The 24,673-nt window shown below is 38.6% G+C and overlaps 1 protein-coding gene across 1 annotated transcript in view; it reads right to left on the bottom strand.

Annotated features, from left to right (window-relative positions):
• Window positions 1-5,359: 5,359 nt before the first annotated feature.
• The window catches only part of LRPPRC (leucine rich pentatricopeptide repeat containing), a 133,381-nt gene continuing 114,067 nt past the window's right edge, over window positions 5,360-24,673 (bottom strand). The window contains exons 33-38 of the mRNA XM_060754387.2: window positions 23,739-23,878; window positions 22,163-22,278; window positions 16,580-16,654; window positions 12,055-12,139; window positions 8,487-8,629; window positions 5,360-6,465 (exon numbers count right to left, since the gene is read on the bottom strand). Of these exons, the coding sequence (XP_060610370.2) occupies window positions 6,400-6,465; window positions 8,487-8,629; window positions 12,055-12,139; window positions 16,580-16,654; window positions 22,163-22,278; window positions 23,739-23,878 (625 nt within the window). The 3' untranslated portion in view covers window positions 5,360-6,399. The remainder of the gene's footprint in view (window positions 6,466-8,486; window positions 8,630-12,054; window positions 12,140-16,579; window positions 16,655-22,162; window positions 22,279-23,738; window positions 23,879-24,673) is intronic.

The raw sequence follows: 24,673 nt of genomic DNA, 5'->3' as shown, positions 1-24,673 counted from the left end.
CCTGCTCAACACGAAAACAAGAGGGAGCCGATCCCAGCTCCCCCTCTGCATTTTGGCATCACAGTTTAATCTTTTTTATTAATCTCCCAGCAAAAAAAGAAAACCCTCATTCTCAGAAAACTACTGCCAGTTACCTCTCCTCTTCCAGGAGGTCATCACTCTTCCTTACCTGGAAGTGGGAAGCCTCTTTAAAATGCCTTGGGAAAGAGTGTGCTTCTGATGTGGTGCAGGTCCAGGAGAGAAAGTGTGTGCACATGGGCATGCCTGCAGCACCTCTCCTCTCTAGAGTAGAAATATCTTAAATGCCTAAAATGATGGGAAGGAGAGCCTGGGAAGCCCCCCGCCCCCTGCCCCATAATGGGCTGATAGAAAACAGACCTTTTGCACCCCAGAGCAAGAATAGATGCCCTACCAAATTTGGGAGGCTGCCAAAACACATATCAGGGCCCCCACTGAAAGCTGGAACACCGAAATGGATCAAGGTTTATCTGTATTTCATAAGCCTACTATATAATACTGCTTCAGTGTGTGGTGGAGTCTACTTCTCTGGAGGTTTTTAAACATAGGATAGATGATTACCAGGACTGTTTTCTCTGTGTATTCTTCCATGACAGGGATCTGGATTAGATAGCCTTTCCATCTCTTCCAACTCTTTGATTATATGATTCCATATGCAACTTAAATAAATTGCCCTGAGGAGACCACCTTGGAACATGGAACACAAGCTGCATTGACTTTCTGGTAGTAAGTTTCAAGTCCCACTTGTATCCAACCCATGTATCCAAGCTACACAGACATATATCTGAGCTGTATGCCTGGCTGGTCAAGAAAAATCACCTCAACTACCATCAGATTAGATAAGGAACTTTTAACCTCCTGAAATGTTTGTTTTGCTGTCTTCTCTTTGTGCTTAAAATGCTATCTTATGCTTTCCATGGCAGACTCCATTTCATAGCTGTCATGTACAATGTACCAAAGGAGAACTGGCACAAATGCTGATGGCAGGAAAATCTTCCCCGCATGCAATGTTGATTTAGAGTGAACAGATCACATTTCATAATAGTCCTGAATTGCCTGCGGTGACACATTTCAGATATAGGAGTCACCCATTAACTTCATCTTAGAATGCTTACCATTGAACCATTGAAAAGCGTTGAAAGTGCAATTACACAACACCTTAGCAAGTGTGGAAGAATATTGTGCTAGTTGTCTTTGGCTTGTTGGAGCTTTTGATATGTCAGAGCTTGTGGCCCTAAATATACGGCAAATCAATTTTGCTGAATAACCCTGAATTTTAGCATTACGAGAAAGGAAAGTGAGACCTTCAAATAAGTAGTTGTGATAGTCTCTTGCAGCGTAAGAAAGGAGAAAAGGGGAGGGAGAAAAAAGGAACGTGACAGCAAAACTAGTTTTTATTTCAGCGTGAGCTTTTAGGGCTATCAAATCACTTTTTTAGATGCAGTGGGGTTCCAGAGTGATATTGCAGCCTCATATATAATGCATATTTATACAATTTTTTGTGTGTGTGTAGTGGGGGGACAGGATGAAATGGGATGCAGAAATATATTAATCATGTCCTTTGTCCTACATTTTCAAAGGGTGAGGTGACAAGGTTCATTCAGAACTTTATAATAGCCAGTTAGTGTTGATAAGAAAAAATAAATATGCGTAACAAAAGTCAGTTTCCCTGGTTTCAAAACTCTTCAGAAGATTCTCTTTGCTATATGTGCACAATTGATTATTCTTGTATTAAAATATATAGGGTGTCATAATGCCATTGTCCTTGTTCAGACCTTTGTGAATGAATTGGAATTTGAGAAGAATGCAATTCAGTTTCTCTTTCTGTTTTTCCTTTAGTTCTTTCCTTGTTCTAGGGGATCATAACTTAGAAATCCTTGACTATATGTCTAGGAAGGCTGAAATGTTCTGCAATTGAGTATTGGCATTTGTAATGTCAGATTTGTGTCCATTAATCCTCTTAGTGGCAGACTCTCTGGTTTGTCCAATGTAGGATAGATTACATGTACTGCTTGGAGGAAATACAAGGAAATGCATGTCTGATGTTGTCCTTAGATGGGCACTGTAGTTTGAGAAATGCCTGTTGTAAATATAAGAACTTTTGAGTCTTTGTTTTGTAAGACAGAACACATGCAGCTATGAAAGGGGATATTTAGAAGTGATTGTGATACCATTCTCATCATTTTCCTATTAGCCATAGATCAGGATCCATCAGCCTCCTAGGGCAGACCATCTTAATTGTTCCCCTACGCCCAAAGTGTCCCAGCAAGTCTGATCCTCATTGAGAAGTTATCTGTTCATAACAACGAAACAGAAAATGTCTTCATTTCTGTATCACTGTCAGCACAGAAAATAAGGTTCATGTTCATGTTATATGGCTATGTTCTAGCCCATTTTGAGCTGCAAGGAAAGATGGGTAATAAATAATAATAATATGGTAGATATCAAAACCTTCTGTCAACCATCCTCACAGGTTCCCCTTGGTGGGAACACGGCACCCTCTCTACTCTCTGAATTTTCTTCTTCTTCAACAGGACTTTGACAATTCTTTGTTTAGGTAGGATGTGCTTTATGTTCTGGTTTAACTGGTTTTAATTTTTTGATAGTTCAGCTACTTTTTAACTTCGGTGTTTTGTGAATTTTAAACTATTTTAAGAAATGTATCGTTGAATAGATAAATTCCAAACTGAGGAAATGGCGAGATGCTGATGACAAGGCTGAAATAGACCAATACAACTGTCTCCTTGAAAAAAAGAGAAAAAATATTTCTCTGATTGCCTTTATTCTGCAAAGAGGATGACAGTGGACATAATCTTTATCTTGTCACTGCATGAACAGTACATCTCTTTAAAAAAAAACAACAACAGTGAAAATGATTGTAAACCTCTGCATTGCCCTTCAACCTAACACCTAGATCAGGCTCTCGTCATCAGTTCTGATTTGTATCTTGGACATGATGTGTAGACTCTTAGCATGCTTCACATATTACCACAGGTTTTTCAAGCATAAGAGATTTCTCTTTTCAATTTGTAGTTTAATACATTTCAGTTTCTGCAATGCAGTTCCTCTGTGGAATAGATCTGCCAGATGACCTTTAGAAATAAGAACTGTGGCCTTACAGAAAGGATTTCTAACGTGACATAGTTCAATTATGGTGGTATTATACTGCAATATATTTTCTGGAGTTGCAGTTTAGCAGATGAGAAATACCTCCGGGTTAAAAATAAGATAAAAACGGAAATAGACTTCTGGGTAGACAGGGCACTTGAAACGCTCTCTCGCTCTCAAGCACATTCGCACAGTCAGCCATGCATGTAGTTATCTTAATATAGACAATCACCAGGGCAGGAGGTTCAGAAAATGAGAACATGTCAGGTAACATCTGTAAAGGGGAGAAATTTCCCATATGAGAGGGCCCAATAAATGACTGCCATTAGTGAGGATGAACCTCCTGATACATGCTAGTTTGCTCAACTAAGGAATTCTAAGCTCTTCTGCCAATGATCTCTCCCTTCAGCCTGGCAATACAGAAAAATGTAGTAGTAGACATTATTTGATCCTTGTCCAAAGCCAAGAAACATAGAACTAAACCCTGAAACAGTGCAAGACAGTGACATATGCAAACTTTAATTATCTCTTCTTGTCTAAAATCCTTTATAATGATCCCAATCTTTGACCAAAATGCATTATAGGGGAAGCATGTGATTGAAATTTTCAACTTTAGTCAAGAGCTCTGAAACATGAAATGGTGCCTCCTCCAACTTCTGGAGGTCTCTTTCTAAATCATTGCCTAGATCTGGGCCTCATTCCTTTTCCAGCTGAACTCACTTTCCTTCAGCTGGGACATTTTCTCTGCATGTGGCAGCTCTGGAGGATCTGGTAAACTAGCATCCTGTTGTGAAACTCAACTCCTTTTTGTTTTCTAAGTATTTCTAATTGAGTCACTTTTCTACAATCTCACTTGATTTAAGTTGATGCTATGCATTTATCTCTTCTGTTTAAAGATTTTCAAGAAGTAACTCCAAAGAAGATGTTGTGGAAAGAAAAGAGAAATAATTTCCCAGCAAGACTCTACATTGGAAAGGTCCTGGTGTTGAGCGCTTTTATGTTCTCTTGGGTACCTGTAGGGTGGACTGTTTCACCCTCAGAGTTGATATTGTGGGTCACTGTGACTCAATATCCCTCAAAATGAGGCCTGTATACTTAATTTGTTAGGACGAAAGGGATGTTTTTGATTTGTATTTGTACATCTAAAATGAATCATCTTCCCCAATTTCTAATAAGGACTACTTCTAAAATCAGAACAGATAAACTGACTAAATTAACGGGATAGTAACTATTATACTGACTAGCAATCACTGTTGTAAGAACATAAAAGCTCTACTGGATCAAAACAAAATTCTGTCTCATCTAGTACACTGGAAAGGGCACAATCAAGACATGAGGACATCCTCCTATTAATGTCCTCTAATAACTTGAGCGGAGGCCTCTAACATTAGTAGTAACATGTAACAATTGTAACTAGCAGCTAATATCTTCTCCGAGTTTGTCTAATCCAGTGGTTCCCAACCTTTTTTTGACCAGGACCACTTGGACCAGGGACCACTCTCCAACATTAGTACCAAAAGGGTTACAAATCAGGTTTTGGTCAACTTTACATTCCGTTTGGTTATTTGGGGTGCTGATTCAGAAAATTGCATTGGATAGATCACATCAGCTCTAGTTTCTGATACAGAACATATGCCACAGGTTAAGACCCACTGGTCTAATCTCATTCCAAAGATGTCTCAAGTTGGTAGACATCACATCTTGTGGTAGCAAATACTACATATGCGATCTGCTCCTTGTAAATGTGCCACAATTCAAGTTTCAATAATAAAAATGCTCTTATCAGACAGTCAGTAGCCTTTATTTCGGTCAATATACCTTTGGCTGAAGTCAAGTGGGAATAAATAAGTCATTACAAGAGTTGAATCATAAATAACATTAAGTTCTGACTATGGTTTAGTGATAATAGATATCACCAATCTCTACAAGTCGAGTAACTATCTTTGTATCACAGGACTAGATTAAATCACCAAAGTGCTCATTATTACTCTTTCCCCATTACATGTTGTTCATGAAGCACTTGCAGCTTTTGGCAGCTGCAAAAAAGAATCTAGCCACCTGCTCTGTCAACCTTCTAGAATATTATCTTTATTATAAGCTAAATGCACCCAGTATGTTCAAGATGCTTGGGGAAAATACGGGAAATGAACTGGCCTTCCCATTGCTTACATTGTGAAAGAGACAGAAAACACAACAAAATAATAAAGATGATTCCTTAATATACAGAGGGGAAAAATGTGGAACATTTACAAGTTTATTTGTTTGCAAAGAACAGATATAATAAAATGCAAACATGGGTCACTCAAATGTCCAAAGCTTAACAAATACAGCAGCAAAGATCTGTAGGCATGAATTTAATTATCTTTTACTATCCCCATTGCTGTATTTAAAAATAAAAGAAAACTGAAGGGGTTGCAGAGTTTCACTGTACATTAGTGTAGTGGTAATGAAGATTATGGGCTTTCTGAAAAGCTATCATCGACCAAGGTGATTGTGTTTTTACATCACAGATAAACATTCATTTTAGTACAGTCTAAAGTTTTTAATTCTTAACACCTATATGGTACAGAATAGTGCAAAATTAATACCTGTGTAGCAGCTGGGGAAACACAGAATATGTTGCATTTGGCAGAATATTAATGTTCATTTTTATTACTTATGGCTGTGTGCAAAACTGTGGAAAGCCTTAAGTAGAAACAATTCTGGAGAAGAGCAAGAGCTTCGGTGACTGGGAGGGGTTCTGCCGACATAACACATTGTATAATATCTCAATCTATGTTTGCCAACTTAATCCCAAATGTCATGTTTAAAAATCAACTTATTTCACTTGCAGACATTCTGATTTTAAAATATAATTTTCACAACATTCATTCTGTGAATACAGAGCCCCCACCCCAAAACAGAACTAGGGTGACAATGTACGCAAGGCCACAAAGTAGGTACTCAGGCTAGTAGGGACCAACAACATCCTTATAACTGCTTCAGGAAGAAAAAATGCTATTTTTCACGACCTCTGAGGATGCCTGCCATAGATGCAGGCGAAATGTCAGGAGCAAATGTTTCTAGAACATGGCCATTTAGCCTAAAAAATCTGCAACAACCCAAAATGCTATTTCATGATGCTGTAATTTTATAGAAGTTAGTCTTGATACATTAATGAGTCCCATTTTCAATTTTATTTTTTTATTCTGACAATAATACATTATTTTTTGTAAAAAAAAAATCTTTTCACAGTCCCAATATTACAAAGAGCAGATAAAGCATTACGAAAATTTAATCTTCATCTGGCGAAGCGTCCCGTTCACTCCTTAGCTTCTCTGCATAGAATTTGAAACTTTCCTACAGTGAGTAAAGGAAGAAAAGGGAATGGAAAGAGAGACCAACATTTTAATTATGCGTTGAGGAAATTCGGGATCATATCTTTGTTATTTTTAAATTCAGGCATTCTATATTGTTTTATTAGCAAAGATATATACTCCATTATAGCTCAAGGAGAGCAATTGTTCAGAAATCTTGAATAATTCTTTGTCTATCTCTTATTCTGTCAAATATTATCTAAACCAGTGTTTCTCAACCTTCCTAATGCCACAATCCCTTAATACAGTTCCTCATGTTGTGATAACCCTCAACCATAAAAGTATTTTTGTTGCTACTCCATAACTGTAATTTTGCTACTGTTATGAATTGTAATGTAAATATCTGATACACAGGACGTAGTTTCATTCACTAGACCAAATTTGAATACTGGTGGGGTTGGGAGGGATTGATTTTGTCATTTGGGAATTGTAGTTGCTGGGATTCATAGTTCACCTATAATCAAAGAGCATTCTGAAATCCACCAATGATAGAACTGAACCAACTTGGCACACAGAACTCCCATTACCAACAGAAAGCACTGGAAGGTTTTGGTGTGCATTGACCTTGAGTTTTGGAGTTATAATTCACCTGCATTCAGAGAGCACTGTGGACTGAAACAATAATAGATCTGGACAACGCTTGGAATGAATACTCAATATGCCCAAATGTGAACATTGGTGGGGTTTGGGGAAAATAGACCTTGACATTTGGGAGTTGTAGTTGCTGGGATTTATAGTTCACCTACAATCAAAGAGCTTTCGGAATCCCACAAACGATAGAATTGGGTCAAACTTCCCACACAGAACACCCATGCCTTGAAAGGACTCACTGGCGCGAACTTCCCTTCAACTTCACACACTCTCCTTTGCCCGCGCATGCGCATCACGCTGCCATGTGCCAAGCATGCCTACTCTCCCTTCCCTGCTTGGAGTCTCAGAAACAGCACTCCACTTGGTTGGGAGGCCAACTGAGAGGCCTGCCAACCACAGCAGAGGAGGGCTTTTGGTGGGAGGATTCACCATCTGTTTCCAAAAAGGAAGAGAAGGACAGACAGAGATCTTCAGCCTTCTCTGCCAAAGGGGTTCCTAAGACCATAATAAATATATGTCTTCTGACGGTCTTTGGTGACCTGTCTGAAACCCCCTTATGACCCCACCAGGTGTCCCAACCCCCAGGTTGAGAAACGCTGATCTAAATGATAGAGTGGGCATATCCCATGAACATGCATTTAAACCCTGTTTTCTTCTGAAAAAATGTTTTGTGTGTACAATGTTAATCTGAATGTTAGTTTGGTTTTCCTGCATTTAAATGAAAATTTAAGACTGCCTCTTACAACCAATCAGAATGATCCTCCAAAGTATGGGATATACAATCCCAGCTCTAACGATAAAGCACTACCAATTATATCTACAATTACATGACCATGTCTTCTTTTGTAGATCCTCATCCTAACGTAATGTACTTAAGAAGTTATTTTGAGATGTAACCACATTGTAATACAGTTTCTCCCTCAAGATTTATAAAGGCCAAACTTTGTGTTTTTGTTGGCAAAATCAGTAAAGGTAAGTTGAGCTGCCTAAGAAAATTAGTTCTTGTGTTTTACATTTTCATCTTGCATATGTCATTTGGAAACAAAAATCTTTACATTTAAAATTAGCAATTAGCTGACACCGAAAACATTCAGAACGAAAGTATGCAGAAAGCATTTAAACACCAAAGATAAAACACTTCGAGGGTGCTTGATAAATTCACACCTAAACATGAATGCTCATTAATGAACTTATACTTCAAACACAATAGCCCCGAAAGGTTTCCTTCTCCGACCAGTCAAGTGTAATGCCAGATTAATACAATGCCTACAATATACTCAGCACTTCATTTGTAGACTCCTTTGAGGGTTCTCTGTGAAGGCTTAATCCCAGCATAATTAAGCATGCCACATTTTATTAACACACGCAAACATGTTTGCAGAGGTATTTCTTTGAAAATAGGTAAACACTCACAGGGGGTTCAGTGAAAGGAACTGGCTCTCCATTTTTCTTGAGGAGAACTGCCAAACGTTTCAAAAATAACTCATCTGGGTGCAATTCCTCGGCTTTCATTTTCTCATACAGAACTTTTGCCGAAGCTACATCCTCGTCCAATGCTGCGAAGAAAAGAAGAAGAAAAAAAAAAAAGGGGGGGGGGAACAGTGGTAGACATTAAAATAGTTTATCTACCAGCCAAAAAAAAATTCTAGTCCAATTGACTTCAGAAAAGGCCTACATTTCATTTGCAAGTGGTCACTGTATTCAGCTTGGTTGTGCTAAGTTCACCTCTGCTAACTCATGAAAGAATGCCAAGCTAAGGAGATCTGAAATAGGGCTGTAGGCTTTAATCGATTAATTGGTGTGATAAAGTGAACCAAAGCTTCGTAATTGCAGATTAATTTTGCCTCTTGATTAATTACTGAGCTGACAAGTAGGGATGCCAAGTCTTGGGGACTCCTGGGGTCCAGCTGCAAAGTAGGCCTCAGAGATAAGCCAGCTCTCTTGTCACTCTGCCAGTTTAGGAAGGTTCCCACTTATCCTAAGGTAGCAGACATCTTGTTTTTCACTGCAAAGCTTCAAGAGCGTTCTTTCTAATAACAATTGACACAGGTTATGATCACTCAAGATGAATGCCAGTGCATCAAGCCCACTTGAGAAGAATGCCTGATTGGGATATGTTATTCTGAACGAACATCCTTTCTCATATGACTCTATCCTCAATTTGAGATCTTCAGTGGAAGCCTTGTTATGTGGTTCACCACCTAAAAGGTCAAGTTGGTGAATACACCAGAGAGGGCTCCTCATTTAGCAGCAACTTAACTGCCAAAATTCTTCTCAAAGGAGGTCAGTCTTGATCCACCTTGACTGAATAGTCAACAGTGAGTGAAAAGAAGATGAAAAAATACTTTTAGTGAGTTTTACATAAAAACAAATAAAAAAGAAGTGTACAATAAAATGACTGTCATTTTTTACTTTGTGATTTTATTGTGCAGTACAACCCTTGCATCTTAAGGACCAGTACCCACAGTTCCATTTAGCCACATGTCCTCTCTAGCAATTTTCTAGATCTGTCATTTCAATAGGGCTCACTATTATCTGTGGTTTTGCATATTCATGTGAGGTCCAGAAATGTATTCCCCATGGATATGGGGGGTTGTAATGCATATAACATTAGAGATTGAAATTCAACTCCAAGTTTTATTTATACATATTGTCAAGTTTCTTTTCTACCAATAAAATGTTCAAATTATTGCCATTTATAGATAAGGACCAAGTTATACCCTGTCACTCTGGTGTGGCAGTGACAATGGACTCTCAACAAACTAAGTGGAATGCAAGCGCTGGCAGGTTTGATTATGCTGGTTCAAGAATGGTCCTAATGGAAGGATGGATGTTTCCATCTGAGAACTAGCTTAGGTAAGTATGGAGGTGCTCATCAAAAGGACATCCATTAGTTATCCTTCTCGTGAGCCTCTCAATAAGCCACAGAAACTATGAATATAATAACCCTGAGGAAAGTTGCAATTTTGATGAATAAGGGATCTATCTATCTATCTATCTATCTATCTATCTATCTATCTATCATCTCTTATTTATTTATTACTTTGTATGCTGTCTTTGTTGTCAATGAAAGACCCAAACACAATGTTTTGACACAATCACAAATCTAAGAAATAAATATGATAAGTTTTTGTTATCATAGGGGTGAGATTTTCCTTCTAAAATAGTTTCAAGACCCTTCAAGCTCCAAACTGCCTCAAGAAGTCTAAGTTCAGGGATTTGAACCAGACTCCGTCCCAGGTGTAGCTGAAAATGGCAAAGACTGAAAATGGAACGACCTGCTTACAAACAATGTATTCTGTCACTAACCTAAATCCTCTCACTGTGAATTTTTACCTTTTTTCTTTACAGAATTTGTAGCAGCCAATTTAATGTCACTGCTCTTACAAAGTGCAACAGAAGCACTAAACAGGTCTTTCTTCAAGACTCGAGAAATTACAATAAACTGATCTGATTTTCATTTCCTTTTTAAATGTCTGGCTTTTCAACAGGAATTTCTTAATGTTGAATATAGCAAAGAAATAAAAAGCTTATATTCTGGAAAGATGTATCTTTCAGAACAAGGGAAAAAAATCCCACTCACAGCTGCAAGTGGATGAGTTGTTTTTTAACTGTGGGAGGCTTCAGAACCTGCACAAAGTGATGGTTTAATGAAGGTATAATAGAAATTGTTAACTTCCCATTTCTTTAAAATAGAAGTATCTATTGTATGAAAAACAAAAAAAAAAGAACACTAAGATTATGTTTAATGGACCGCACAATTTTTTTTTAAAAAAAAGTAATTCTTTATTTTGGAAGTCTAACAGTGTCGAAGGCTTTTTCCTTCCCCCACTCTGGACACAATCCCAGAGGTTTACATCTGCAAAGCAGAATGAATATCCACATGTTTCCTTTGTGGTCCTAGAATATAATGCCTTCATATTTTATACATTAACAAAATCAGTATTAAAAAAACCATAACCCAGTAACGCAGATTAAATATCCTTTGCCAGTATTTAATGTTGGCCTATAACTAATGAGTTGAATATATGTACACACTAGCCTATATCAAAGAGATCTCAGGGTGGCATAAAATAAAATCTATTTAATTTATTTTAAAATATTGAATCAGGAAAAAACACGGTATTTTAAAAAGTATATTACACAAGGCAATTTAAAAGAAGATCAAACGATTTAACATGATATAACACCATGGACGCGTGGATTCATTTGATATTTTGGTTTCATAATGACCCATATTCAAAGGAAGCAGCTGGAATGCAAAATATTGACTTCTTCCTCCCACAGCATGGAAGGCATAGGATACAAAAGAATATCAATAGCTAATAAAATTAACAACAGCTCACTCTTGTAGCTGAAAATGACAAAAATATACTTTTCAAAAGTAAAATTGGTATTTGAAAATGTTTTCAAAAGAGTTTAATGATAATATAAGTCCACATATCTCAATGCAATCCACTCTGACTTGCAGTGGTGCTCAAAGATGTTGGGAGGGTATTTTGTCAAAACCCTATCCCTTTTCATCCCAGAGAACTTTTACATGGCGATTACCAAGAACAAACCAATATATTCTGAATATTCAGCACACAGTCTGCTACTGAGCCAGTCCTTCTTGCTTTTATCCTGTATTATCAAGTACTAGGAAAATTTCACTATTGTTGGTTATGCAGCTAGTTCTCGCTGAGAATCCAAATCTCTTAAAACACTGCATGTCAAATAGCCCTTATAATATCTGCCTCCTGAAGGTTCCCAGATAAAAGGAATGTTCCAGACTATCCATAACTTTAATTTTACTAATATGATATTTTGTTTTTATTGTACAAGTTGCCCTGACAATGTTTATACTGAAAGTTAGCACATAAAATTATTATTTATTTATTTACCTTACTTATATACCGCTGTTCTCAGCCCGAAGGCGACTCATAAATGTTAATAAATGAATATAAAATAAATGAATATAAAATAACATGGACAGTCTTACCATAGCATTTCATGAGGTAAGAGGAAAATATCCTCATATCCGTAAAGTCAGGAACCAGATTCCACAATGCCTTAATTTTGTCAACCTGTAAAAATGAAAGGCAAGGATGTAGAATTACATTTAATGGATACCAGAGAGATACTGGGGTCAAAGAGTCAAAATATATCATGAACATGATTAGAAATATGCCTCTTATCAGGATTTTTTTTAAAAAAAGAGTAATTATGGCAAATACATTGTAAGATTACTGGGGAGGGGATCCCCCAACTGGGAACTAACAAATACTGTCATATGCGCTACATGGTTTACTAATAATATAGCAATTCAGAGCACTGATCCGTCCAGCTCAGTAATGTCCATCAGCAGGGCTACATTGTTTCAGAGAGTTATTTTTTCCAATTCTGTTTGAATATAGCAGATATTAAACCTGAATTCTTTTCCAAACAAGGAAAGGATGTAAGCTTTTTCTGCTGCTCCAGAGACTGACGCCCTTTCTACACTGCCATATAAAATAATAATAATATTTTTTTATTTATACCCCACCACCATCTCCCATAGGGACTCAGGATGGCTTACAAGCACACAATGGTGTCATACAATGTATAAAATACAAAATAGCAATATTAAAACCAGTAACGCATTTAAAACCAAACATATAAAACTAACAAGAGCAATAGAATCAATAAAATATGGCCATAGTCGTTATTTAAAAGAGCCGTACAACCAATTGTACTTCCCTAGCTAAAGATAGTGGTCTGGCTGCAAGCTTAAGCATTATCAAAGGCCCACAGAAAGAGTCAAGTTTTTAGCTTTTTCCAAAAGTGCTGTAGTGTGAGGGCTTGTCAATGTTCCCTGGAGGAGGCGTTTCAAAGCCGGAGGGGGGGTACCACCGAGAAGCCCCTCTACCTCATCTCCACCAACCGCACTTGAGATGAAGGCAGGACTATGAGGAGAGCCTCCCTGGCAGATCTTAGAGCCCGCACTAGTTCATAGGGAGAGATGCGATCATGAAGATAGGCTGGACCTGAACAGTGTAGGGCTTTATAGGTGATAACCTGCACTTTGAATTGGGTCTGGAAACTTATTGGCTGCCCGTGGAGCTGTTTCAATAGGGGCGTGGTGTGCTCCCTATAGTTAGCCCCAGTTAGTAACCTAAATCCAGATTATTCACTTTAAACTGGATTATATAGCAGCGTAGACTCATACAATCCAATTCAAAGCATATTATGTGGATTAGCTACTTTCATAATCTGGATTTTATGGCAGTGTAGAAGGGGCCTAAGACATGGAACCATGGATTCAAACTACAGGAAAAAAGATTTCACATAAACATTAGGAAAAACCTATTGATTGTAAGAACTTCTTAGTAGTGGAATATGCTGCCTCACAGTGTACTGGAGTCTTCTACTTTGGAGGGTTTTAAGAAAAGGCTGTATGGCGATCTGTCGCGGCACTTTGATTATGTACTCCTGCGTGGCAAGGGGTTTGACTGGATGGCTCTTGGGGTCTCTTTAAACTCTGTAATTGTATGATTTATATCTTCTGTCCCTAAAATGCAGCCATTTCTTACTAGTTTTAATAACACGATGCATTCTGTGCAACAGTTCCCTTGCACTGAATCCCACTGTCCTGGGATTTTATAAAGGCAGTTGCTCAGAAGGGACCACTAAAGAAAAATACACACATATTTGAATATGCTTTACAGACATTGCTCTGGACTGTGCCCTATTTAGGCTAATTAGAATAGCACCAAGAGCTGAGAATATTATGCCATCATTTTGAACATATACACATTTCAAAAGAAAGAAACTTGAATAACATAATCCACCAGAAAATACTCTAGACTTCTACCACTCCTACTCTCCCAACAATATTAACATAGAGGGTTTTTTCAGTGGATTGTGTCCTTAAAAACTTTCCCGTTGCTGCTTTTATGAAGCAAGTCTGTAGTTTTCAAGTTTTGTACGCATCTTAAAACAGGGCAATTACTTAGCACTTAAGCAGAATACCACTTACCACATAAATATTTTACGAATGGTTTTCTGAAATGCAGATCTTATAAATAACAAAAAAATTCATAGAACTCGTCTACTTATCTCATATTAACGAATTCAAATCTTCTTTAGTTTTCCTCTTTTTCTCTAATGCCCTGTAACCCACAGGGGAAGCCTGCCTAATTACTCACTAAAATCCCTCTTATAAAATAAACTTGTCTTTTGAACTTGGAGGTCGCCTCCTACACCAAGTTTAGAGAACTCTTATTGCTGGACTAGAATTCTCAAAGCATCCAACTAATGTGGCCACTGTAGTCCAAAAAAAGTAACCTTTCCTTCCTGTGGTTAGCAGCTACTGTGAATACCAATATGAGCCAACCATCAGTATTCCCTGAATTGTGCAGGATGGTTCAACTCACTATTATAAGCTTCACAACTTCCATTCAAGTAGCAAGGATATAGCTCTTAGTTGGTAAAATTTGGGAGCTATCTTCACCAGTGCATTTCTATGGATTGACATGAGAAGGCCAACGTCTTCTTCTGGATGTGATTATTGTGCAGAGACAGATTGTCTTTCAAGGTGGTATCCACTTCTCAAAGCCTTGCTCAAAATGTGCCATATGAACAAAGGTTTCATTTGCAAAGTAAATAAACATACCAACAAATTTGTTTTGAGGTAACTTTAACGACTAAAGTTCCCAATATAATTCTGAAGAGCTGAGTTGTGATCTGGGAAATGTGAGAGTAATTGTCCCACTACATTCTCATGCCAACATTTTGCTTTCTGGAATAATCTCATGGAAACATGACAAGCCACTGATTTCCAGGAAAGTTCAGTCAATATTCAGGGAATGTAAAGGAAGATCCAGTGCGCTGCAAAACTCAAGTCTGTGTTCACGAAACCAACATGCCTGCTTCAGTGCAACGATTGAAAAATAAAAGGCTGGACTGATATACATCATGACCTCTCATCAGCATATTTCCTTGAAGTCACATCTTGAAAAAAGCAGAAAGCTACATATTTATAGCACTGATCCTATATAACAGGGGACTGCATCTAGTTATGGCCCAGTTATGCTGTACTTTAGCTGCTAAAGTCTTCTAAAGTGAGATAAAAGGTCACAGGTTAAATGTCCTGAATAACCCCGTGTGCAAGAAACAGCTATTGCAGTTGTTTTGTTGATAAGAATAGCCACAGTTAACCTTGTGCATTTGTCAAAACCTTACTATTTATATTGGGATGTATACATTAAACTATATATCTATCTTGAATATATGTATAGCTTGCAGCATACATCCTGACACCATGTACCATCTGATTTTTGTTAACCAAGTTAAATTTTGTAATTCATTATAAGACAATAAGATAGTGAAAAAATAATAGGTAGAAACAGTAACTCAATCACTGAATCTGTCAATTGCTGGAAAAATAGAAATCTTGCAGGTTATTGAAGTCAGGTTGATTGTGGTTTCCTGTATCTGCTTTTTGCCTTTTTTGGAGAGAGGGACAATGTTTGCCAATCTTCAGTTCTTTACCATCAAATCTGTTCTCTAAGATTGCTCAAAATCATAGAATCATAGTTGGAAGAGACCTCATGGGCCATCCACTCCAACCCGCTGCCAAGAAGCAGGAAAATCACATTCAAAACACCCCAGAGGTGGCCACCCAGTCTCTGTTTAAAAGCCTGCAAAGTAGGAGACTCCACCACACTCTGGGGTTCCACTGCTGAACAGTTCTCACAGTTAGGAAGGTAATCTTCATGTTCAGGTAGAATCTCCTTTGAAGCCATTGTTCTGCATCCTAGTCTCCAGGGCAGCAGAAAACAAGTTTGCTCCCTCCTCCCTATGACTTCCCCTCACATATTTATACATGGCCACCATGTCTCCTTTCAGCCTTCTCTTCTGCATGCTAAACATGCCCAGCTTTTTCACCCGCTACTCATAGGACTTGTTCTCCAGACCCTTGATCATTATAGTTGCCCTTCCCTGGACACATTCCAGCTTGTCAATTTCTCTGTTCAATTGTGGTGCCCAGAATTGGACACAGTATTCCAGGTGTGGACTGTCCAAAGCAGAATAGAAGAGTAGCATGACTTCCCCAGATCTAGACACTAGACTCCTATTTATGCAGGCCAAAATATCATTGGCTCTTTTAGCTGCCACATCACATTGTTGGCTCATGTTTAACTTGTTGTTCATGAGGACTCCAAGATCTTTTTCATACATACTGCTGTCAAGCCTGGCGTCCCACATTCTGTATCTTTGCATTTCATTTTTTCTGCCTAAGAATGGAATGATGGCAAGTGGAATACTTCGCCAAGCTGGGTAATTCCTGACTATCTCCTTATCAATCTTGATTTGCAATCCAGATCCTTTGCTAAGCTCTGTTACTGGAAACATACAGTTTTCTTTTTGGTTCTTCAGCTACTGAGAGATTGCCATAACATGGGCATTAACTTCAGGCCATGCTTATATGAAGACAATAGAAGAACATGTGAATTACACTCAGGTCAAAAAAAAGTGCACTATACCTGCCCTGGTTCTTCAGACATTTTTGCCAAGAAAGCAATCAGAGTCTTCTGTTGTTCTCCTATTGCACCGCATCTCTGGAAAGACAGAAACAGTGTCAGGACATGGTGGGGTGAGGTGAAATGAAATGAAATGAGCAGAAGCAACTACAGGCTGTTGATAAATAAAAACTACCTAAAGTGAAAACTTCCAATTAGAAAGGTTCAATATAAGAAGTAATATTATTGTTACCAAAGGCCTCAAAAGTCGACTACTTGTTTCAAACCCATAGAAACATAAAACAAATAGGGTGCCAAGGCGATTTTTCCTCTTCTTTTCCTAGCAAAAGCTGCCCTTGGCACAATAAACATTAGGTTTGCTTAAAAGAGGGGAGGGAGGGAAGAGAAATGAACAAACGCTTTAACATCCCACAGAAAAGAGATTTAGGACTGTAAAAGAAAGAAAGCGTGGGGTGGGGGGAGAACACTATTCCTCTCCAATTATTCTGCCAAGCATTCACAAGTGAGCTAGGGATCATAAGGTTAATTATACATTTAATAAGGTGTCAGGGAGATAACTGCTCGTTTCTTTATAAAAATTAAAATGTACAAAGCAAGTTCTCTTTAAAGTATAATTACCTACACTTATGCATACAAAAGGACTGATTTCAATCTCTTTATTTTATAAAAGGCTTTCTCTACAACAGACAGCCAGTGCTCAAGAGACAAAAGTTAAACTCAAAAAAAGTTTATATGACAGACCCGACAAATCAAGTATCTGTCCCATTGTAAAAACCAGAGGTTTCTAAAAAGGCATGATAATATTTTAGTTTATGCACAAGTGTCACACTGAAAAGCTGAAAACTGTGCACTGATTTTTCTCTCTTGAAAAGCTTAAACATTCTCTTAGTCAGAACTTAAGTGTATCACCACATCCCACTTGACAAAACATGTATATACACAGACCCACATCGAATCACTTCACAAGCAGAGGCTGTAGATATTTATGAAAAAACTACTTCAGTAACTCAATAAGTCCATTATCTAATTAAGTTACTGCATCAGCACAAGGTCTGTTGTGCTATCATGTGTGCATTTTCAGAGTTCACATGTTCAATAGAAATTTTAGTATAAGTTGCTGTGAGTTTTCCATGCTGTATGGTCATGTTCCAGAAGCATTATCTCCTGACATTGCACCCACATCTATGGCAGGCATCCTCAGAAGTTGTGAGGTATGATTTACACAAAATGGTGCTGCATGACACTGCACAAATGCTTTGTACCATCACTTACAATCAGTTGCAATTCTGTGCAACTCAGCTAGTGCAGATTTCCACTCCACTAGCAATAAATTGGATTTAGGCCAATGTATTTAAAGCTGTCTTGTCAGGTTCTTGGAGATGCAAATGAATTTTATTGTTGGCAGGACCTAATGAGCAGCAAAAGGAAGCCATTTGACATCCCTCCACATCATTTATCACTTCCTTTCAAAGGATTGACTCATCGCACAAAGAGAAAGACCAAGCCACCTTCCTTAGCAAATTGCAAATTATAATAAGGAGTTAACAGAACACTATCTTTAAAGCTTTTTAGTAAAAATATATAAAGAGTTTGATATATACTGTGATTCTAAATAAACACACACAAAAACAGATCTGGGCATTGGGTAGTGTGTACTACAACCTCTCTGGTATTGTGCACAATCTTTTTGGTTATTAGAGACTGTTGAAAGTGAGAAACATGTCTGATACAATATAAAAAATCCAGGGTAGTGACTGAAAAATATTTCTAGCAATCCAATGGTGGTGATACTTGGACTGGTCATCTTCTTTTGATAAAAGTATCCAAATCTATACAAAAGACATATAATTCATTTGTTGTGTAACATTGTGCAACATGGGTTGCTGCTGAAACCGATTTGTTCAGAGCACACTAACGTAGAGCCTTTTACATAAGAAATCCTATTCCAGTTTGCATTCCTCTACACCAGACATGGGTAAACTTTTTTCACAGGGGGACTCATGCCAGGCCAGGCCTGAGCACGCAGGCCAGGCTGGAAGTTAGGGAGGGGGCATGAATGTTGGCACAGGAGTGGAGACTAGAGGGCGTTGGCATGGGGAGATGGCGTTGGCACGGGGGGGGGGGGGGGGGGAAGAGGCCAGGAAGTGTGCAGGGGGAGATGCAGTTAAGATCTGCATGCTTAGTTTGCTCTCCTTGACTATTCAAGGAACAACTGCTGTTGAATGGGATGCTGTAAGCTTTTCGGTGGATATAACAATATGAAGTTTGCTTTTCACAACAACAAACCAGCAGATGGCTACCATAACAGGTTGCTTTAGCGTTTCCCTTTCTCTATTCGTAGGCCCCTTCTATACTGCCCTATATCCCAGGATCTGATGCCAAATTATCTGCATTGAACTAGATTATATGAGTCCACATTGCCATATAATCCAATTCAAAGCCGATAATCTGGATTTTATATGACAGTGTAGAAGGGGCCTGAGGCTAGATCTACACCACCATATATTCTAGGATCAGATCCCAGATTATCTGCTTATCCCAGATTATCTGGCAGTAGGGACTCATATAGTCCAGTTCAAAACAGATAATCTGGGATTATAGGGCAGTGGAGATCCCGCCTTAGAGAAACTGAGAAGAGGGATAACTTCTTCTTTGGACATTAGAATAATGAGAATGATGGGAAAATTCAGTGGAAACAAATGTTTTTATCTTATATTTCATTCAATTAAACATGAAACCATTTTTCTCCAACCTCATAAATGATTATATCTTGTTGTAATCTAGATTTTAAAAAAGTGAAAATATGTATGCATACATGTATGTTTGTTCGTACCTCAAAGGCTCCTACATGGCTTGATGAATGTGGCTCAAACTTGGTATACATAGTCTTCATTTTCCAACTTAAAATGCTAGCAGGGTTTAAACAAACAAAAGAAAAACACTCCACCCCTTTTGTTTGTTGCATTGTTTTTAAAACAACCTACATTGGTGGCTCATGAGCTACAGTGCTCATTTGAGCAGTACGTGTGAAAAAGATCTTGGAGTCCTCGTGGACAACAAGTTAAACATGAGCCAACAATGTGATGTGGTGGCAAAAAAAGCCAATGGGATTTTGGCCTGCATCAATAGGAGCATAGTGTCTAGATCTAGGGAAGTAATGCTACCCCTCTATTCTGTTTTGGTTAGACCACATCTGGAATATTGTGTCCAATTCTGGGCACCACTATTCAAGAGAGACATTGACAAGCTGGAATGTGTCCAGAGGAGAGCGACTAAAATGATAAAAGGTCTGGAGAACAAGCCCTATGAAGAGCGGCTTAAGGAGCTGGGCATGTTTAGCCTGAAGAAGAGAAGGCTGAGAGGGGATATGATAGCCATGTATAAATATGTGAGAGGAAGCCACAGGGAGGAGGGAGCAAGCTTGTTTTCTGCTTCCCTGGAGACTAGGACGCGGAACAATGGCTTCAAACTACAAGAGAGGAGATTCCATCTGAACATGAGGAAGAACTTCCTGACTGTGAGAGCCGTTCAGCAGTGGAACTCTCTGCCCCGGAGTGTGGTGGAGGCTCCTTCTTTGGAGGCTTTTAAGCAGAGGCTGGATGGCCATCTGTCAGGGGTGATTTGAATGCAATATTCCTGCTTCTTGGCAGGGGGTTGGATTGGATGGCCCACGAGGTCTCTTCCAACTCTTTGATTCTATGATTCTATGTAACCACATGAGGACAGAATAGATAGAAAGGCTACCTCAGAGAGAAAAATAACAAATGGAAAAGGACTAGAGCACCAGCAGGGACACTCTAAGAGTCCCTTCTCAGAGACCGTACCCATGGATAAGGAGCCTCTCAGAGGGTCAGAGTATTGCTATAGAGAAGTTCTAAAAGAGGCCTTCTAAGAAGGCCATACAAAGATGTAAGTGACATGGAAAAGAGAGAAAAGAGACAAGCAGCATCCCTTCTGCCCCGGCTTCCATGTTTCGGGGGGGGGGGGGGGCAGGCCAGCAGGAGAGGTGAGGCAGCAGAGGCCTCTGAAGGGAAGGAAGAAGGAATACCTGGGCAATGCCGGGGGGCATATGCTAATTTTGTACAAAATAAAACTTTGAAGTTAATTGGAAGGTATGCGTACTCGTATGCCCTGTGCAGGATCACAGCGTAAATGAACTGATACAGTCAAAGACATGTAGAACTCATTGCAAACTTCTGTTTTTCATTTGGTGTGTACTAGCTTTTTACATCACACCCAAGAAAACATTCCATGTTATTTCATAACAAATATAAAGGAATTATTTCCATGTCACCGTGTTCATTCCGCCAAAGAAAATGATTATTTAAAACACGCAGTTTAGTGTACTCCCATACATATTTCACATTTTGCTGACAATAATTAGGACCAAGCAAATGAGAGCTTCTTCACCACATGATTACAGTGCCCCATTTGAAAGTAATTTTGATTGCAAGAAGATGGCTCAAGCACTGAATACATATGCTTTCTTAAATTATATAAGGACCATACAAGGGCCACATTTCGCTGCTACACATTCATTAGTCAACCTTCCTGGAATAACTCAGAGCTTTCCACTGACTAGAGAGAGCATTTTTTTTCCTTTTATCCTTTTAGAGGATATAGAAGCTAAGCAAGAACGTAAGTGAATGTAGCTGTATTTGCTATCAGACATTGGTAACAGGCCTCAATTTGACACAGGGAGTCTACACAAAAGCAGCAGTCGGAATGATCACTGTAATTGTCTGACTGCCACCTGCTGGGAGAGGCTCCCTGTTGGAGTCTGTTTGTATACATTGACAATGGCAGCTCTTATTCTTTCTGCATATTCCTCGGCTTTATATTTTATTAGCACTGTTAAAGTGGAATCAACACTGTCGTCTCATTCCCTAAAGATTGCCAATTTCAAAGGCAGAAAGGAAAGACAGACAGACCATGGACCACTGGAGACCTGCACTTGAGTTGTCAGTTAACATGTCAGTGACACGTAACTGAGCAGAAAAGATACTTTTAGTAAAACCTTTCATAGAACTGTTTCTCAAAGTGGTTTATGGCAATTCAAATCAATCTCCAAAATGCAGTTTTCCCTTCTTCCCCTATTTTGTCCTGTACAGCACATAGACGTACGTCCTTTATTAGCTTGATGCATGCTGAAGAAAATAGATATTTCCCTTTTGTTTTATCAAAAGGATAGACACTTGGACCATGGCATTTACAGAGCTATAGAGAGAAGATATTTTGGTAAGGAAGGAATGGGAATGACACACCCATAAAGAGAGTGCACTAATAAAATTGACACAATACTCAGTATGTCAAAAGTACAGATTAGCCTGATAAGACTTTTGTTCCAGGAAATTTCAAATCAAACTAAAATAAAGCCTTTGCTTCGCACCCAACTCCCAAAAACATTGCAAAACAACACAATCACTATCACAACTGAAATTAGTAGACAGTAAAGGAAGTGAAGCACACCTTTCTTAAACACAAAGACCTAAGCATATACACACAGAACATACTACTGACATTTAATAATTTTTGGATTTACTTTCAGACCACCACTGTGGTTTTTTAATTCTTGTATAGTATTACCTCCAGAAGACGTTTGGCGTCTTCAATTCTTCTTGCATTTATATATTGAAGAAAGAGGTCTGTGACAGGTCTGTATATTCCAAACTGATTAGCCAACCGTTCAGACATGGCACTCACTGAAAATAAAATAGATGTGAGCATTTATTGATTTTTTTTAAGGAAAGGAAAATTCAGGAAGACTTATTTGCCAGTAAGATCTACTAGAAGCATAGAGTTGGAAGAGACCTCGTGGGCCATCCAGTCCAACTCCCTGCCAAGAAGCAGGAAGATTGCATTCAAAACACTCCTGACAGATGGCCATCCAGACTCTGCTTAAAAGCCTCCAAAGAAGAAGCCTTCAGCAGAGAGTTCCACTGCTGAACAGCTCTCATAGTCAGGAAGTTTTTCCTAATGTTCAGGTGGAATCTCCTTTCCTGTAGTTTGAACCCATTGTTCTGCATCATAGTCTCCAGGGCAACAGAAAACAAGCCTGCTCCCCCCTCCCTATAACTTCCCCTCACATATGTACAGATGGCTATCATGTCTCCTCTCAGCCTTCTCTTCTGCAGGCTAAACATGCGCAGCTCCTTAAGTCGTTCCTCATAGGGCTTGTGCTCCACACCCTTGATCATTTTAGCTGCCCTCCTCTGGACACATTCCAGCATGTCAACATCTCCCTTCAATTGTGGTGCCCAGAATTGGACACAGTATTCCAGGTGTGGTCTGACCAAGGAAGAATAGAGGGGTAGCACGACTTCCCTGGATCTAGACATTATACTCCTATTTATGCAGGCCAAAATCCCATTGGCTTTTTAAACTGTGCTGGCTCACATTTAACTTGTTGTCCACGAGGACTTCAAGATCTTTTTCACGCATACTGCTGTTGAGCCAGGTGTCCTCCATTTTCTATCTTTGCATTTCATTTTTTTCTGTCTAAATGGAGTATCTTGCATTTGTTGCTGTTGAACTTCATTTTGTTGGTTTTGGTCCATCTCTCTAATTTATTGAGATTGTTTTGAATTCTGCTCATGTCTTCTGGGATATTAGCTATCCCTCCCAATTTGGTGTCGCCTGCAAATTTGATGATCTAACCCTTCATCTAAGTCATTAATAAAGATGTTTAATAGCAAACACCAATGACAGAGTCTTTTCTGTAGCATTACTTCCATTCTTATGGAAAATCTTACCAGGGAATATGCACAAGACTCCATCCCTATTTTAAAACTGAGCTTTAAAAACTATGATGTTGTGATCTACTTTTTGTCTCATTCACTTTCAAAGGCAGTGTAAAAAAGTAGAAGAAACGAATCAGTACTAGCTAAAGATTTAAAGCTAAAGAGAAGTTTATATTTAAATAAAGAACAGATTTACATATAGCCAACTGATTCACCCCAGGCTTGAAAAACGACTTGCCAATTCTTCTATGATAAGAACTAAGCAGGGAAGATTTACAAAAGCTGGTACTCCTCCTTCCTCTTCATACAGACATGCATGAAGTTTGGAGTCTCATGTAGCTAAAGTAGGGATGTGGGAGCAGGCATGTTAACTGATGTTTCTATCAGTGATTTCTGTGGATATATTTGCTAGATGAACTTACATTTTTCCAAAGCTGTTTCCAATTTGTCTTCAATCAGCCTTCTAAACACAAAGGAGATGCTTGTATTTGAGAAATCAGCCTGTAGTGTTCCAGAGGTAAACATGGGCTCTATGTATTCCACAGCACCATCAAGGTTATTACTGGAAAAGAAAAGGGGAAAGTGTTGTACTAGTTTAGTTCATAATGTTAGAATTCCTAAACCAACAAAACAGGTGCATGAATGTTTCATTTCATGACTACATTAATATTACACCGCGTAGCAATGTTAAAAGTACCTATGACGCCACTCATGCACATATTGTCACAACACAAAGTGAAACAAATGTATGGCTGAGTGCATAAAGTTGGTGCTAAGTCCATTCCTTTCAGGGATGAACTCCAGCCTTTTCTATGGCTGAGTAACTTTGACATAAATGTTGCCTTTTTTTTCGTGGAACAAAGATGTCTGCTGGTGAATTACTTTTGAAATAGTAAAAGGGCAAAACAAAACATCCAGGAATAACACCTGAATAATTAATGCAGAAGAAACCAAAGAGTACTTTTTAATAACATTAAATTAAATATTTTCCTGAATTTTTCATAGCTGTCTTTCTAGATGCAAACACAGTGATATTAAATGTGATATCTTTGAGAGTGTTGTCTATACACTTTCCTGTTGGAGAGCAATGTAGCATGAGACAGCAGTGTGTTAGCAAGTATTGTAGCTGCCAGAAATACACACAGTTTGCTGTGCTTTTTTGTAATGAAAAATGATCCAGAGGCTCTTTCCAAGAGGATTTTCAGGAAGATTCTTCTTAAGCTAGAATCTGTGCTTAAGATACTGGTGGCTTTAATACCTTCATCATGCTCAGAACTGCTTGCTCACTAAAAGAGGTCTCTGAATACCAAGCAGAGCAGGATTTTGTAAAGGAGGTAACAAGAAATATGGTTGAGCT

This window comes from Anolis sagrei, chromosome 1 (assembly GCF_037176765.1).
Source record: "Anolis sagrei isolate rAnoSag1 chromosome 1, rAnoSag1.mat, whole genome shotgun sequence".
Classification (NCBI taxonomy): domain Eukaryota; kingdom Metazoa; phylum Chordata; class Lepidosauria; order Squamata; family Dactyloidae; genus Anolis; species Anolis sagrei.
This window is presented reverse-complemented; position numbering and strand designations above follow the sequence as displayed.